At 36.7% G+C, this 15,808-nt stretch overlaps 1 protein-coding gene across 7 annotated transcripts in view; it reads left to right on the top strand.

Moving 5' to 3' along the window:
- mtss1la (MTSS I-BAR domain containing 2a) overlaps positions 1-13,259 on the top strand; it is a 31,242-nt gene extending 17,983 nt beyond the window's left edge. Inside the window, exons 4-15 of one of the 7 annotated variants that reach the window (XM_067390174.1) lie at positions 3,053-3,137; positions 5,168-5,259; positions 5,350-5,424; positions 6,931-7,112; positions 7,581-7,688; positions 7,792-7,889; positions 8,291-8,423; positions 8,521-8,595; positions 9,061-9,111; positions 9,405-9,563; positions 9,662-9,830; positions 11,813-13,259. In XM_067390174.1, coding sequence (XP_067246275.1) covers positions 3,053-3,137; positions 5,168-5,259; positions 5,350-5,424; positions 6,931-7,112; positions 7,581-7,688; positions 7,792-7,889; positions 8,291-8,423; positions 8,521-8,595; positions 9,061-9,111; positions 9,405-9,563; positions 9,662-9,830; positions 11,813-12,582 — 1,997 coding nt within the window. In that variant the 3' untranslated portion in view covers positions 12,583-13,259. Of the gene's footprint in view, positions 1-3,052; positions 3,138-5,167; positions 5,260-5,349; positions 5,425-6,930; positions 7,113-7,580; positions 7,689-7,791; positions 7,890-8,290; positions 8,424-8,520; positions 8,596-8,961; positions 9,112-9,401; positions 9,564-9,661; positions 9,831-11,812 lie in introns of all 7 variants that reach the window. The other 6 variants (XM_067390173.1, XM_067390170.1, XM_067390176.1 and 3 more) reach the window with 6 other exon arrangements.
- Positions 13,260-15,808: the final 2,549 nt, after the last annotated feature.

Here is a 15,808-nt window from a genome sequence, read left to right as displayed (position 1 = left end):
TGTATGGACAAAAACAGCCTTCTTTTGTATTCCACTGAAAAAAGCAAGCCACACAGGTTTGTAACGACATGAGGGCGAGTACATGATGATAAAATGTTCATATTTGGGTGAACTATCCCTTTAAATAGCTGTTGATCACATGAGTAGTTCCTCAAGGGTTCACAGATCTGCTAAATAGCTTCCCAGCCGTGGGCAGGTGTTGGAGGCAGTGAGAGTCTGACTGAATGGAGCATCTGAAGCCTCTGGATCATGTGATCTGAAGAAAGGTTGTGGGAGTCGTGTGCGTCCGGTCAGGGTGGGAGGCCAGGGGACTCCTGGATACAGGAAGTCTCTGAATGCTTTCAGGATGGAGCTGTCAGCTGATCCCTCAAGGGAAGGGGATGCTGGCAGGTGTGTGTTTGTGTAGCATATCATCTTGACTGTAGCAGTGATGTTGAGAAGGTCTGTTTTTGAGATAAAAAAGCCTTCGTTTTTGAGCTAAAGTGCAGCTGTGAACTTTGCACTGAGCCATGTAAGTGGATGTGTGTGCGTGTGTGCGCAAATCAACTCTGGGAGAGCTCTGTTATGTCTCAACACCAGTGGCGTTGAACTTGATTTGCCTTGCTGAAGACCTTTGAGAATAGGATGTGAGTCGTGCGTGCTCTTGGACAAGCACACTGTGTACTGACAGCAGGCCTTTCTCTCAGCAGACAGACACTATGGGGTGGACATTTGGGTCTGTGCCAATTGGGATACACAGAGATATATATGTATTTTTTTGCAATATCATTTCCTGAGTACAGCTCTTCAGACCGAGGATTCAGATGGCTGATCTCTAACCTTCCTTTTCTTCTTACTGTCACCTGGTTTGGCTACCATTCAATCTGTCAGTGTCCCACCCAGCTGGACAAACTGTGAAAAACACTGGTTTGAAGACTTTTAAAAGCTTAAAAATCTTCAAATCTTTACTTTATTTGTATTTGAAGTCATGCCTCTTTGTGATTAGCTCCCATGTTGGAGGCTGTTTGTTTTGAGGGTTTTTAGTTCTGATGTTTCAGTAGTTGTGTTTGTGCTTCAGTGTGTGTGTGTATGTGGTTATAGGAGGGCAGGTTATTGCCGGCCTCTCCCATTCTCTCCTGTAATAATGGTGTTTAGGAAACATGAGCAGACAGGAAAGGCAGATACAGAGTGGAAGAATGGAGGGATATCCCTTTACCGGGTTCCCTCCTTTTCCCTTTGGACCTGGATGGAGAGATGGAGAGTGCGGCAGTGCTGTTCTTCTGGGCTACTCCAATTTCTTATTGCAAACACACACACAAATTTATATTTGGTGTATAAAACCAACAAACACCAACATATTCACTTCTATTAAAACTTTGTGAAGTTGACAATCAGTTTGGGCTGTGAACCGACAATCAGTCCTTTTTCAGAACAGTTTTACGTTACCTTTTGTATTCTTCTGACATTGCGGACAAAATACACTAGTAAAATATGGAGACAGAGTTTTCTGCAATGCTTATTCAGAGGTATCAGAACTCTGTAGTCCAAATCCTGAACAAATGACTCCAATGAGCCAGTTCTTTTTATTGAATCAAAAAACATACGGCGCATCCAGTGTAATTCGACTCCTGAACAAATAACTTTAATGAGCCGGTCAGTGTTGGGGGTAATGCATAATGAGCAATGTGAGTTGATTTAAAAAAAAAAGTAACTAGTAAAGTAACGCATTACTTTTAAATTTACATCAAAATATCCAAGTTACTTTTTCAAATAAATAATGCATGTTACTTTGTTTTCCCATTTTTTGACTGACAGCTCTCTTGTCCTCATGTTAAGAGAAATCGGGAGTAAGGAGCAGAGGCGTTGTGTGCACTGTGTAAACATGATGGTTATTGTAGTTCTAGACTAAATGTGAGCCTGCATTTACTCATTGCACTTGCACCAAAACAGATTCAGTATTCTTCAAAATTAATAAAAACCGTGAAATGCGAAATGTATAGACTATTATGCAAACCTGCAATAATTAAATGTTAAATAACACACATATACTTTTTGTAATTTAATCTAACTTTACTGTCTTTGCTGCTGACCTTTTATGATCCAATTCAGCCATACTAAGCAAAAATGACTTTAGTCAAACATCACATTAGTGTTTCTTTTTTCATTGCTGAAGTAAGAGTGTTGAACTTTTTTATTGCATCCTATTCTTCTACAATCCAGAATGGCAGCACAGCTGAAAGGCTTGTTTGAAAAGTCATTTCAAGAATTTTTCAAGAATAGTTTTAGTTTATTAATTATTAAGCTCATCTCATCATTTGGTAAGTTATATATATATATATATATATATATATATATATATATATATAATATGTGTGTGTGTGTATATATATATTTTTATCATTGGCACAGTTAAGAAACCAAAATCATTAAGTGGAATCAGTACCAAAACTGTAAAATTATTTACAATTCCCATGTCTAGTTATCAATCAGATGTTCCCTTATATCCACTGGCCCTTTGAACTCTGTAAGTAGAGACTTTGGCCCTTCTGGCCTGTGTAACCTACTGGCCCTCATACCAGCAGAGTTCAATCTCATCAGATCTTGCTGAGAGATTGGGGGAAATCTTGGATGAGCTGGTTGTGTTACGGCCCAGGCAGGCTAGGCTTTATAGCTTAAGACCCCATTTTAATTACACTTGGCAGGAGAGGAAAGTTAACACCGCTAAGTAATTGTGTTCAAGGTCACCAAGCGAGTGAGCACTTCTTGATGGATCAGAGCCATGCTGTTTGGGAAATGGTCTATTTGTGGTCTTTGAAGTTCTGTCTCTTGTGAATATGGTGCAATTATCTTGTATTTTCACCGACTAAGCACATGCTTTTTCCTTTAATAGACCTGCTTTCATGCTTCTGATTAGTCTGCCCCCTTGTGGCCATTTTTGTATTTGTGATTAAATTTTAAAAACAAAGTTGTCATTGCTGCCTATCGCCACACAATTTAAGACTACAAACATTTTTCAAGCTGTTCACTTGTCACATTTATCTCTTTATTTAACTTTCATTTGTCTTGTTGTCAGGTGCCACCAGGGATATTGGCTCCGCTTTGACCCGGATGTGCATGCGACACCGCAGCATCGAGGCCAAACTGCGCCACTTCACCAAGTGAGTGATCGACCCATCCATGGCGTGATTACTTTCATGCCTTGCTCCCCGCCAGTCAGACTGCACTGACAGGATTTTATGTCTGTGCCAAGCATTGATTTTCCACTGTGGAGATAAGCAAACATCCATAGATCAATCAGCCTGCTCTAAGGCTTTAATGTGCTGTCTTCAGAGAGACCAAATTAGCTCACAGCTTGAAGATTTCAAATGCTGACCTTAAAGGAATAGTTCACCCAAAAATGAACATGTTCTTATTATTTACACATCCTCATATCATTCCAAACTCCTCATGAACACAAAAGAGAATGTTCACTCTGCTTCTTTCCATACCTTGATTTCATACAATAACCATTGGTTGTCAAGTATATTATATATATATATATATATATATATATATATATATATATATATATATATATATATATATATATATATATATATATATATATATATATATATATATATCAGTATATATAAACTCAGCAAAAAAAGAAACATTTGTTTTTCAGGATATTGTATTTTAAAGATAGCTTTGTAAAATCCAAATAAGTTTTACATTTTATAGATCTTTATTGGAAAGGGTTTAAACAGTGTTTTCATGCTTGTTCAATAAACCATAAAGACTTACTACATATGCGGCTATGGAAAAGTCTTTAAAGGATTAGTTCACTTTAAAATGAAAATTACTCCAAGATTTACTCACCCTCAAGCCATCCTAGGTGTAATTGACTTTCTTCTTTCTGATGAATACCATCGTAGTTATATCCATAAATATCCTGACGCATCCAAGCTTTATAATGGCAGTAAACGGGATCAACGATTATGAAGCTCAAGAAAGTGCATCCATCAACATCCATCCATCATAAACATACTCCACACGGCTCTGGGGGGTTAATAAAGGCCTTCTGAAGCAAAGTGATGCGCTTGTGTAAGAAAAAATCCATATTTAACAAGTTATAAAGTAAAATATCTAGCTTCTGCCAGACCGTCTTCCTTATTCATCTTTCGAAAAAAGTGTAATGCCTCTCGCAGTTCAAAAGCTTACGCTATGTCCTATGTCTTCCGTATTCAAATTACGAAAAAAGGCAGTCTTATAAAGCTTGGATGCATCAGGATATTTATTAATATAACTCTGATTGTGTTCATCAGAAAGAAGAAAATCATATAGACTCTCTTTAGGGAGAGTAAAGCTTGGGGTAAATTTCATTTTAAAGTGAACTAATCCTTTAAGACACTAAAGGTGATGATACACAGGGCAACTTTTTGAGCAATGTTGCCGGGCAGTTATGCCGAGCAATGTTGCTTGGGCACTTTCCCATTGAGAATGGGCAACAAATTTCTATCTAAAGTATCCAGACAGACATCTGTTGCCCATTCTCAATGGGAAAGTGCCCAAACAACATCGCTCGTCAAAAAGTTGCTCAAAAAGTTGCCCTGTGTATCATCAACTTAACAGTTTACAGGCAGTAGACGAATAACACAAGACGCGTCACTCATATTATTATGAATGGGAGAAAGTGCAACTCACAATATTGCGGAATAAGTCCCGCCTTCTAAACAAGAGCCAATCGCTGATTGGTATGAGGCACTGCATTCATGACTGCGCATGCACATTATTGATCCAGCCTGAAAATTACAGTTTTTTTGTCATGATTCGAGCATTTAGAAACAAAATTTATGAGACAGTTGTTGTTAGATTTCATTGGTGATTTCAAATATGAAATTTAATTGAAAGCTTGGCAAACAGCTTTAGAGAATTTGCTGTTTCTCCATTCAAAGAGATCATTTCAAAGATGGCCGCAGAGTGAAAAGACTTGTCTTAAAGGGACTTTGATTAAGTTCATAGTTACAATAACTTTGGACACTAAAAAGACACCTAGGGTCCCTGATCACCTGTGTGAACATGCCTTAGTCCTGCTGCAGGGAGGCATGAGAACTGCAGATGTGTCCAGATTACTACAAACATTTGCTGGCCACTGTATTATTTCTGTTGTTTCATTTTTGCCATTTTTTTTTTACTTCATACTAAGTGCTCTAATGGAAAAAATGATCGCCCCACTCCAAGACAAGATAGAAGAGTGGAAGAAAACTGCTGCCCTGCTTGATAAAGACCACGCCAAAGGTGGGACGGACTCATTAGTTGTCTCAAACCTGTTTTTTCTGCAATACTAATGTCTCTGTCATGAATTTACACATTCGTTCTGTTCACCAGAGTACAAGCGCTCAAGGCAGGAGATCAAGAAGAAGTCATCTGACACAATAAAGCTGCAAAAGAAAGCCAGAAAAGGTCAGTCTCTTTTTTCCCCTTCTGTCAGCACAATGATTTCCCCTCTCGCTCACACTCTCTCTGTGCTTTGTTTTTAGAGGATTACTGCATTCAGTATGTTAAAGATTCAGTGAATATATGCTGGGGTCCTTTCCTTCTCTTGCATGCTAACTAATTCTAATGGCAAGATTAATTAGGTCAAAGACAGATTATAAAGTTCAAGTCAGGTCAAAAGGTCAGTAGGTCAGTAGCCCTATTGAATCAGATGATGATGACCAGTAAACCACACCACCATCTAGCTTTATTTTTGTTCGCTTGATTTTAAAGGGATAGTTCACTCAAATAAGAATATTGATTTTATTGAAGTCCTTATTTACTCACCTTCATATTGTTCCAAACCTGTATGACTTTCTTCTGTGGAGCATAAAAGAAAAATGTTGTATATTTAGTTACATGTATCACATGAGGCAACAAACCTTTGCAATCTCTTCACGGCAATGCTCTTTTTTTCTCTGTCTTTCATACTGTGATTGGCTTGGCTTCTGCTTATTAACTGTAGAACTATCAGGTATGTATTCAGGCAGTTCCTTCATAGTTCATCATGTTTAGCATGACTAACATTGATTTCATTTCATTCAGGGTATTTTGTGTGCATTTCATAAGAATGTTTTAGTGTCCTTTGCGAACGTCCCACACTGTTCCATTGTTTGCAAAGCGTGCTCATCTCATTGTCATTCTTTCTGTCAGACATAATAAGCATCTGTGTTGTGAAAGTAAATCACAATGTACAATCATGCAGTATTTGAGTGTTTAGAGTCAGAGCATCAAGTCTTATGTCATTTATTTTCATTATATGGTCATGAAGGTTTTCTTGCATGAAGCCTGACAATGCTTGGTTGCTGTGTTGACATTATCCACCCTAATCTGTCTTCATTGTGCTGACCCATGTGACATCTGTGTTGACATCTACATCAAACATTTCATGTGTTAAAAATGCTAAAATGTGCTTTTTCAGTGCATCTTGGTGTACACTACCATTAATAAGTTTGGGTCTTTTATGCTCACTTTATTTAATCCAAATTACATTAAAAACAGTAATATCGTGAAATATTTTTTTATTTTAATATGATGAGAAATGTATTTTTTTCCTGGAATGGAAAAGCTGAATTTTCAGCATTATTACTCCAGTCTTCAGTGTCGAATGATCCTTCAGAAATCATGTTGATTTGGACAAGTAACATTTCTTCTTATTATCACTGTCGAAAACAGTGCTGTATAATGTTTTTGTGGAAACTGTGATATATTTTATTCAAGATTCTTTGAAGAATAGAACGTTTAAAAAAACAGTATTTATTTTAAATCAACTTTTGGAAGTCTTTACTGTCATTTTTGATCAATTTAAAGCATACTTGCTGATTAATTAATTTATTTCCCCCCCAAAAAACTCTTTCTTACCCCAAACTTTTGAGCGGTAGTGTAATTTTCCATTCATGGACTTTATTGCCTTTTATCTCTCCTCTCTCACAGTATCTCTCTTTCCCATCATCTCAGGTCGAGGAGGACTACAGCCACAGCTGGACAGTGCCATGCAGGATGTGAGTGACATGTACCTGCTGATGGAGGAGACTGAGAAGCAGGCAGTGCGCCGAGCCCTCCTGGAGGAAAGGGGGCGCTACTGCACTTTCATCAACTTCCTGCAGCCTGTAGTGGTGAGAATGGAAGGCTTTGGGTTTAATGTTACTTCTAGAGGTCTAGCAAGATGATTTTTGTCTTTTTTGTGAGTAATATAATGTAATTTTTGACAGAGGATTGAAAATGTAAGCAAGATTATGGCTAGTTGTAACACTTTTTTTCTCCAGTGACTATGTCTTAAAGGGATAGTTCACCCAAAAATTAAAATTCTGTCATCTTTTACTCACCCTCAATTGGTTCCAAACCTGTATGAATTACTTTCTTCTGCTGAACATATTTTGAAGAATGTCAGTAACCAAACAGTTGAAGAATAAATCTTTATAAATAAATAAAAATAAAAATAAATCAAGAAATTAAAAATAAATCTTTGTTACATTATTGCCTATGACAAAAAAGTAATCTGTTGTGGCAACATGCCCCAAAACAGCAAAATCTAATTTAACTAATCAAATATTTAATTAATCAACATCAACCTCTATCCTCAGATTGGTGAAATTGCGATGCTGGGAGAGGCCACTCACCTCCAGGCCATTATTGATGACCTCACTGTATTGACCACTGACCCACATAAACTACCAGAGGCCAGTGAACAGGTGCTTAAACATACATATGAAAATCATTTATCAAACATACACACAGAGAGATAATTATAATAAAGAAATATTAATTTGACTAAAAATTAATTCATTCCACTAGGTGATTTTGGATCTTAAGGGGTCTGACTACAACTGGTCCTACCAGACCCCGCCTTCTTCTCCAAGTAGTGTTGGATCCAGGAAGAGCAGCCTTTGCAGGTGCTTGTCTTATCGTTTTTTATCACAATTAAGAATTCCCATCAGTGCAAGGTTTAATTGTGTAATTCATTGGTCGGCTACAGTTTTATAATGATATTATTAAGCTATACACTCTTAAAAATAAAGGTTCCAAAAGGGGGCTTTCGTAGTGATGCCACAGAAGTACCATTTTTGGTTCCCCAAAGAACCTTTCAGTGAACAGCTCTTAAAAGAAGAATTTTTCCTTACTTTTGTAGAATGAAAAGGTTCCATAAATGTTAAAGATTTTTCATGGAACCATAGATAGTTTTATTTTTAATAGTGTATGTGTCTGAACCATTCTCAGTTGCATTTAGATATTCTTATTAGGTTATTTGCTAGTTTTGAGAATAACATGAATGATTTCTCTGTGTTCCTCTCAGTTTGGTGCATTTGCCACCAGGTGGCGCCCATCGCCTGAGCAGCGTCTCCTCTCATGATTCTGGATTTGTCTCTCAAGATGCAAATATGCACTCCAAACCACCCTCCCCCATGCCGTCTGACATCACTAGCCAGGTCTTTACCAGTTCATCTGGTGTCTTGTTTTCATCTGTTATGTTTAATGCTGTTTAATCTATTTCACTGACCTATCTTTATCTATCTCGGTAAACAGAAGTCATCCAGTTCTGCGTCCTCAGAGGCTTCAGAAACCTGTCAGTCAGTCAGTGATTGCGGCTCTCCCACAATAGTAAGTATTATTTTATATCTGGGAATGTAGCATCTAGCACCTTAAACTTACATTTTTTTAATTGACAGAATTCTGTTGTGATTATTTGTGTATTTTCTTAAGTTATCATGTTTCTTTGATTTAAAACTTTCAAGCACATTGCCCATAAGCTATATGAGTAAAAAATCCTAATGGATAATCCCACCCCCACCCCCCGCCCTGCAAACCAGTAACTGTTTGTATATATTTCATGCATAAAGGGTTAAGCTAGCAATTAGAATTATATTTGTATATTATTACGTTGTTGTGGGGTATTAATGGGGGGGTATTCACTATTGTGGTGTTCTCCGTATTTGATTGGGCCAACCTGTCATTCCGTTTCCACAGTTCGGCTCATCCTTTGCTACCTTTCGCCCTGCTCACTGTTTTAATGACTCCATCAGGCCTCACTCTTACATTCTTCCTGCGTCCCCTTCCTATAATCAGTCCCCAGGATCAAACTCCCCTTCACCCACATCAAAGGTTCCTTACTGGAAGGTTTGTTTTTCATTTTGACCATTCGGTCGGCCATTGTTTGCTTTATTTTCTGTTATTCTTTGCAAATCAATATTAGTTTTAATTTGTTTTCACCTTTTATCTCATCCCATTTAATTTCTTTATCATCAGCTTTTCATTATTAACCAACATCCGGCTCAGGCTTTCTGGCTATTTTTGTTGATTAAAATGAACATCTACTAAATAACTCAACTGAAATTGCAAACCGATGCACAGGTCCTGTCCTATTCTGGCTATATTTCCATGACCCTGAAAACAATTTCCTCTTGCAGCAGGACTGGTCAAAGGCAAGTCACTATGAGCAGACGGCTGTAACCCAACAGCGCAGGACTGAGGCTGCAGAGCCCTCTAGTGGATTGGGAGGAAATGGAATAATTCACCCTGAGGATCCTTATAGGCTAGCTAGGATGAATTCTAAAGATGTCGCTGCCAAGGTTCTGAGAATTTATTTTTTAATAAAACTGAAAACTAATGATTTTATAAAGAGAGAGAGAGAGATATATAATTTTCTCTCCTTTTCCTTTTCTCATAGCATGGTAGGCCGATGTCATCCGCCGCTAGTGAGCTGGCTATGGTTCTGACTCGGGGGCTTAGTATAGAACAGCAGCAGAAGAGCAGCTGTGACTCTCTGCAGTACTCCAGTGGATACAGCACACAGAACACTACACCATCATGTTCAGAGGACACTATCCCTTCCCAGGGTAATATACACAGACAAACATAAACTTTAGTACAAGTGCACATGTACAGTTGGTACAGCCTTTAAAACATTTCATTCAGAGAACAGTATGTATTTACACTCGCAAAGATTGACAAGTCTTTTTCGAAAACTAGTAAGTACCTATGCTGTTTTGCATAGGTAGCTACTTGTAAAACAATAACAAAAATGACCAATTTGGATTTCTTTACAAAGACAAATATTCAGTGCAGCTTGCAAATAATGTCCTTCACTGGATGCGAATTGTAGACTCTTGCTAAGCTAACGAAACTGAACTTAAAACACATAGAAATAGTATAATGTAGAAATGATGTAACCAATATAAATAAAATAAACAGTTTTAAATAGATGTAATAGTTTCTATTGTTAATTTTCTGAATTGAATGAACTACACATTTATGCGAGTACACTATCGTTTGTACATTAAAAGTTTGAGTACTTTATTTAAATAAATTAATACTTTTATTCACCAAGGATGCACTGAACTGCTCAAAAGTGACAGCAACAAAATGTATAATGTTACAAAAGATTTCCATTTCAAATAAATGCCGTTCTTTTGAACTTTCTACTTTTCAAAGAAACCTGATTTTTTTTTTTTTTACAACGGGTTTAACAAAAATATTAAGAAGCAACTGTTTTTAAAAATAATAATACATGTTTCTTGAGCCCCATATCAACATATTAGAATGATTTCTGAAGGATCATGTGACACTGAAGACTGGAGTAATGATGCTGAAAATTCAGCTTTGCATCACAGGAGTTTTAAAATATGTTAAAATAGAAAAGCGTTATTTTAAATTATTATAAATTACAGTAATATTTACGGAAGAGGATTAGGGCCAAGTAATAATAATAAAAAAATAAAACCATCTCGAGATTAAAGTTGTTAAATTTCAAGAAAAAAGTCGAAATAAAATGTTGAGAATAAACTCGTTAAATTACGAGAAAAAAATGGTTAAATTTCAAGAAAAAAGTTGAGATAAAATGTTGAGAATAAACTCGTTAAATTACGAGAAAAAATTCATTAAATTTCGAGAAAAAAGTCGAGATAAAATGTTGAAAATAAAGTCATTAAATTATGAGAAAAAACGTGTTAAATTTTGAGAAAAAACGTGTTAAATTTCAAGAAAAAAGTCGAGATAAAATGTTGAGAATAAACTTGTTAAATTACAAGAAAAAATTAGTTAAATTTCGAGAAAAAAGTCAAGATAAAATGTTGAGAATAAAGTCATTAAATTACAAGAAAAAAGTCGTTAGATTATGAGAACAAATTTGTTAAATTATGAGAAAAAAGTCGTTACATTTCGAGAAATAAAGTCGAGATAAAATGAGAATAAAGTCATTAAATTACAAGAAAAAAGTCTTTAGATTATGAGAACAATTTCGTTAAATTGTGAGAAAAAAGTCGTTACATTTCGAGAAAAAAATTCGAGATAAAATGTTGAGAATAAACTAATTTAATTACAAGAAAAAACTCGTTAAATTATGAGAAAAAATTCGTTAAATTTTGAGAAAAAAGTCGAGATAAAATGTTGAGAATAAAGTCATTAAATTACAAGAAAAAAGTCATTAGATTATGAGAACAAATTCGTTAAATTATGAGAAAAAAGTCGTTACATTTCGAGAAAAAAAGTCGAGATAAAATGTTGAGAACAAACTCATTAAATTACAAGAAAAAAGTTGTTAAATTATGAGAACAAATTAGTAATTTAACGACTTTTTTCTCATAATTTAATGAGTTTATTCTCAACATTTTATCTCAAAATTTAATGACTTTTTTCTCATAATTTAACACATTTGTTTTCATAATCTAACGATAAACTGTATTTCATAAACTGTATTTGATTATAAACCTTTTGATAACAGACCAAGAAGACAAATATGATCCATTGCTTGAAGTCAGTTTGATGTTTGTTTAGGCTAAGAGAGTTCAATAACATCTTCTCTGCCATTTTCTCTTTGCAGGATCTGAGTATGATTGTTATTCCATGAATGGCGATGGTGACAACGACACACAGACGGACTTCGACAAGTCCTCCACCGTCCCTCGCCACAGCAACCTGGCCCAGAACTACCGCCGTATGATCCAGACCAAGAGGCCCGCCAGCACCGCAGGACTGCACGGAGCACTGGGCGCCCAGGGAGCCCCAACAACCAATGGGAAAGGAAGTGGTGTCATAGCCTCAGGAACAGCCACCATTCGTAGAACCCCTTCTTCTAAAACAAACGTGAGACGCACCCCGTCTAGTGTGGGTCCGATCCCTATCCGACCACCTATCGTCCCTGTAAAGACCCCCACTGTCCCAGACTCACCTGGATTCCCCAGCCCCCCTCCTGAGCACAATGGAAGTGAGGAAAGTCTGTACAATGATGAAACGTTGGAAATTTTAGACTACAAAGCCTCTCCCAAGCGAATGAGCCTGCCATCGTGGGGAGGAGCTGGTGGTGGAACTGTCTATGCCCAGCAACCTGGAGCTGCAGGCTTCTCTTCAGAAGAAGACCAGATGCTTGCCGCCAATCGCCACAGTCTGGTGGAGAAGATTGGAGAGCTGGTCGCTAATGCTCATGCTCTCGGTGAGGGCCAGTTCCCGTTCCCCACGGACCCTCAGGCCAGCCACCAGCAGGATCAAGAGCATGAGAAGGATGGAGAAGATATGTTGAAGACAATCCGTAGAGGGGTGCGTCTCAGAAAAGCAGCCTGCAATGACAGATCAGCACCAAGGATCATGCGATAGTTCAGTACTGCTTATCCTGCCAAGTCTATTGCTATAGACTCTTCAAATGAAGAGGAACAGTATATTTTGTGAGATATGAGAAGATGGCGATTTAAAAAAAGGAAGAAAAAAATAAATAATTCAGTGTTATAATCTGGCATCTAACATCTAATAGGCCAGTATCAATGTTACATGTTGAGTGTGTATGGACACAATACTCATCTGGACTATTGCTGTAGTTATATTGACCAGATTTGGACTAATATCTCTTTGACAGGCATATTATTATGATGGACATAATATGGCCTGAAGGATGAGAATGTAATGTGTAAAATGTGTATTAACATACTAGTTATGTCGGTTGTTCCTTTTTGGAGTCACAATTTGTAATGACTATGTTCTTCATGTTACTTCTATGTAAATGCTATGTTTAAAAAAAATTACATTTCTCTTCCCACAAGTAACTATTGTAAAAAGCCAAAGTCTTGTTTTCAACTGAAAAGCTGCACAAAACGGCTTCTACCGCAGCTCAGTCTCAGATGGACCACACAATCGAATCACCGCACATGCTGTAAACTGCCAAATAAAGCACATCAGTTGTACTATACCAGAGTAAAGATTGTTGTTGTTGTTGATGAACAAAAAAAACAGTTTAAAGAGTTAGTTCACCCAAAAGTGAAAATTTCCTCTCTCAAGATCCATAAAGGTACTAAAAACATATTTAAAACATTTCATGCGAGTTCAGTAGTTCTACCTTAATATTACAAAGCGACAAGAATACAAAATAAAATAACGATTATTCAACAATAGTGATGGCCGATTTCAGACCACTGCTTCGGAGCTTTACGAATCGAATCAGTCAAACGAATTATCAAACTGCTGAAATGACGTGACTTTGGCGCTCCGAGTCTGAATCGATTCGCAAAGCTCCGAAGCAGTGTTTTGAAATCGGCCATCACCTTATTGTTGAAAAGTCCCTATTTTGTTTGGCACAAAAAATATTCTCGTCGCTTTATAATATTAAGGTAGAACTACTGAACTCGCATGAACTGTTTTAAACATGTTTTTAGTACCTTAATGGATTTTGAGAGAGGAAATGTCATTGCTGTGAATGCAGGCCTCACTGACTCCGAGTCATCGGATTTAATCAAAATATCTTAATTTGTGTTCTGAAGATGAATGAAGGTCTTACGGGTGTGGAACGACATGAGGGTAAGTAATAAATGACATTATTTAAATTTTTGGGTGAACTAACCCTTTAAATACATTTTAGAAATGTGCCATCCATTTTTTATAGGAATTGTCCAGCAGGTGGTGTGAGTTCCTAGCAGATGTGCTCAGGACTTATTTAGCAAACATGATAAATACCATGTTTGTTTTACACACTGTATCATGGTACTGGAATATTTGTTGGACATTACAATGAATAGAGTGCCATGTAAATATTATTAATATAAATATGCAGTCATACATACTATGATATATATCAAAGTATCATATTACCATGTTTTTTGTATGCAGTTTTAATTAACCCAAATAGGTTGGAAATTAAAAAGCCATAATTACTAGAGGCAACAATAATAATCAAAATGTGAACATTTATTAGTAAGCAATTTAATAAATGTTTATTGTTTAATTATTCATTAAATTTATTAATAAATATTAATTTATTAAACATATTAATAAATGTTAATTTCCAATATATTTTGGGTTCATTTTAAGCAAGCAATACAGTAATTTTTAAACATTAGTTGAGTTAAATAAAGCTACCCAGCAGGCTGGGCAAACATTTAACCCATCCGCTGGGTTTGTCCATTTTCAACCCAATTTGGGTTGTTTTTAACACACCATTTTAGAGTGTTTGAAGGCCAGTGGAGTACCATGTAAATACAACTGGTACAATCATACAGTGCCATAACAAATGTCATATCGTTTATTATTTTTATGCATTACCATGATGATAGCATATTCTTTGCTTTGGAATTTCATGCAATACCAATGAATATGAATATGCAAATCATAGCACTGTGGTATAAGTACACTCTAAAAACTGCTGGGTTAAATATGGACAAAACCAAGGATTGGGTTGTTTTCACCCAGCCATTTTTTTCAACCAATTTTGGATTTATTTTTTTAGCCAGCAATATAGTAATATAGTAAAAGGCGTGTTTTTGCTCACCCTCAAATAGGGGCAAATTTGTGGGGTATTTTAAACTGAAACGTGACCAGACCAGAGACTTATATTACATCTTGTGAAAGAGGGCATAATAGGTGCCTTTTAACCCAACCTGCTGGGTTTGTCCATATTTTACCCAGCTTGGGTTTTTTCAACCCAGCATTTTTTAGAGTGTACTGTTACTCCTACAGTAAGCTACTTTGTTTTAAGTGTACTGTACTTCGAGTGTACTGTACCTGTACTTAGTTAATTAAAGGTGCCCTAGAACTTCTTTTTAAAAGATGTAATATAAGTCTAAGGTGTCCCCTGAATGTGTCTGTGAGGTTTCAGCTCAAAATACCCCATAGATTTTTTTTAATTCATTTTTTTAACTGCCTATTTTGGGGCATCATTAACTATGCACCGATATATAGGTTGCGGCCCCTTTAATTCTCGTGCTCCCCCTCCCCCGGAGCTCGCGCTTGCCTTGAACAGCAACACAGTTTACACAGCTAATATAACCCTCAAAATGGATCTTTACAAGATGTTCGTCATACATGCTGCTTGCATACATCGGATCATGTGAGTATTGTATTTATTTGGATGTATTTCATTTAATTCTGAATAAGTTTGAGGCTATGCTGCATGGCTAAAGCTAACATTACACACTGTTGGAGAGATTTATAAAGAATGAAGTTGTTTATGCATTATACAGACTGCAAGTGTTTGAAAATGAAAATAGCGACGGCTCTCTTGTCTCCGTGAATACAGTAATAAACAATGGTAACTTTAACCACATTTAACAGTACATTTGCAACATGCTAACGAAACATTTAGAAAGACAATTCACAAATATCACTAAAAATATCACGTTATCATGGATCATGTTAGTTATTATTGCTCCATCTGCCATTTTTCACTATTGTTCTTGCTTGCTTACCTAGTCTGATGATTCAGCTGTGCACATCCAGACGTCCTGCCCTTGTATAATGCCTTGATCATGGGCTGGCATATGTTAATATCGGGGGCGTACACCCCGACTGTTACGTAACAGTCGGTGTTATGTTGAGATTCGCCTGTTCTTTGGAGGTC

The sequence above is a fragment of the Chanodichthys erythropterus genome, chromosome 7, assembly GCF_024489055.1.
Source record: "Chanodichthys erythropterus isolate Z2021 chromosome 7, ASM2448905v1, whole genome shotgun sequence".
In the NCBI taxonomy this organism is placed as follows: Eukaryota; Metazoa; Chordata; class Actinopteri; order Cypriniformes; family Xenocyprididae; genus Chanodichthys; species Chanodichthys erythropterus.
The sequence above is the reverse complement of the archived record's forward strand: the minus strand, read 5'-3'. Positions and strand labels throughout refer to the sequence as shown.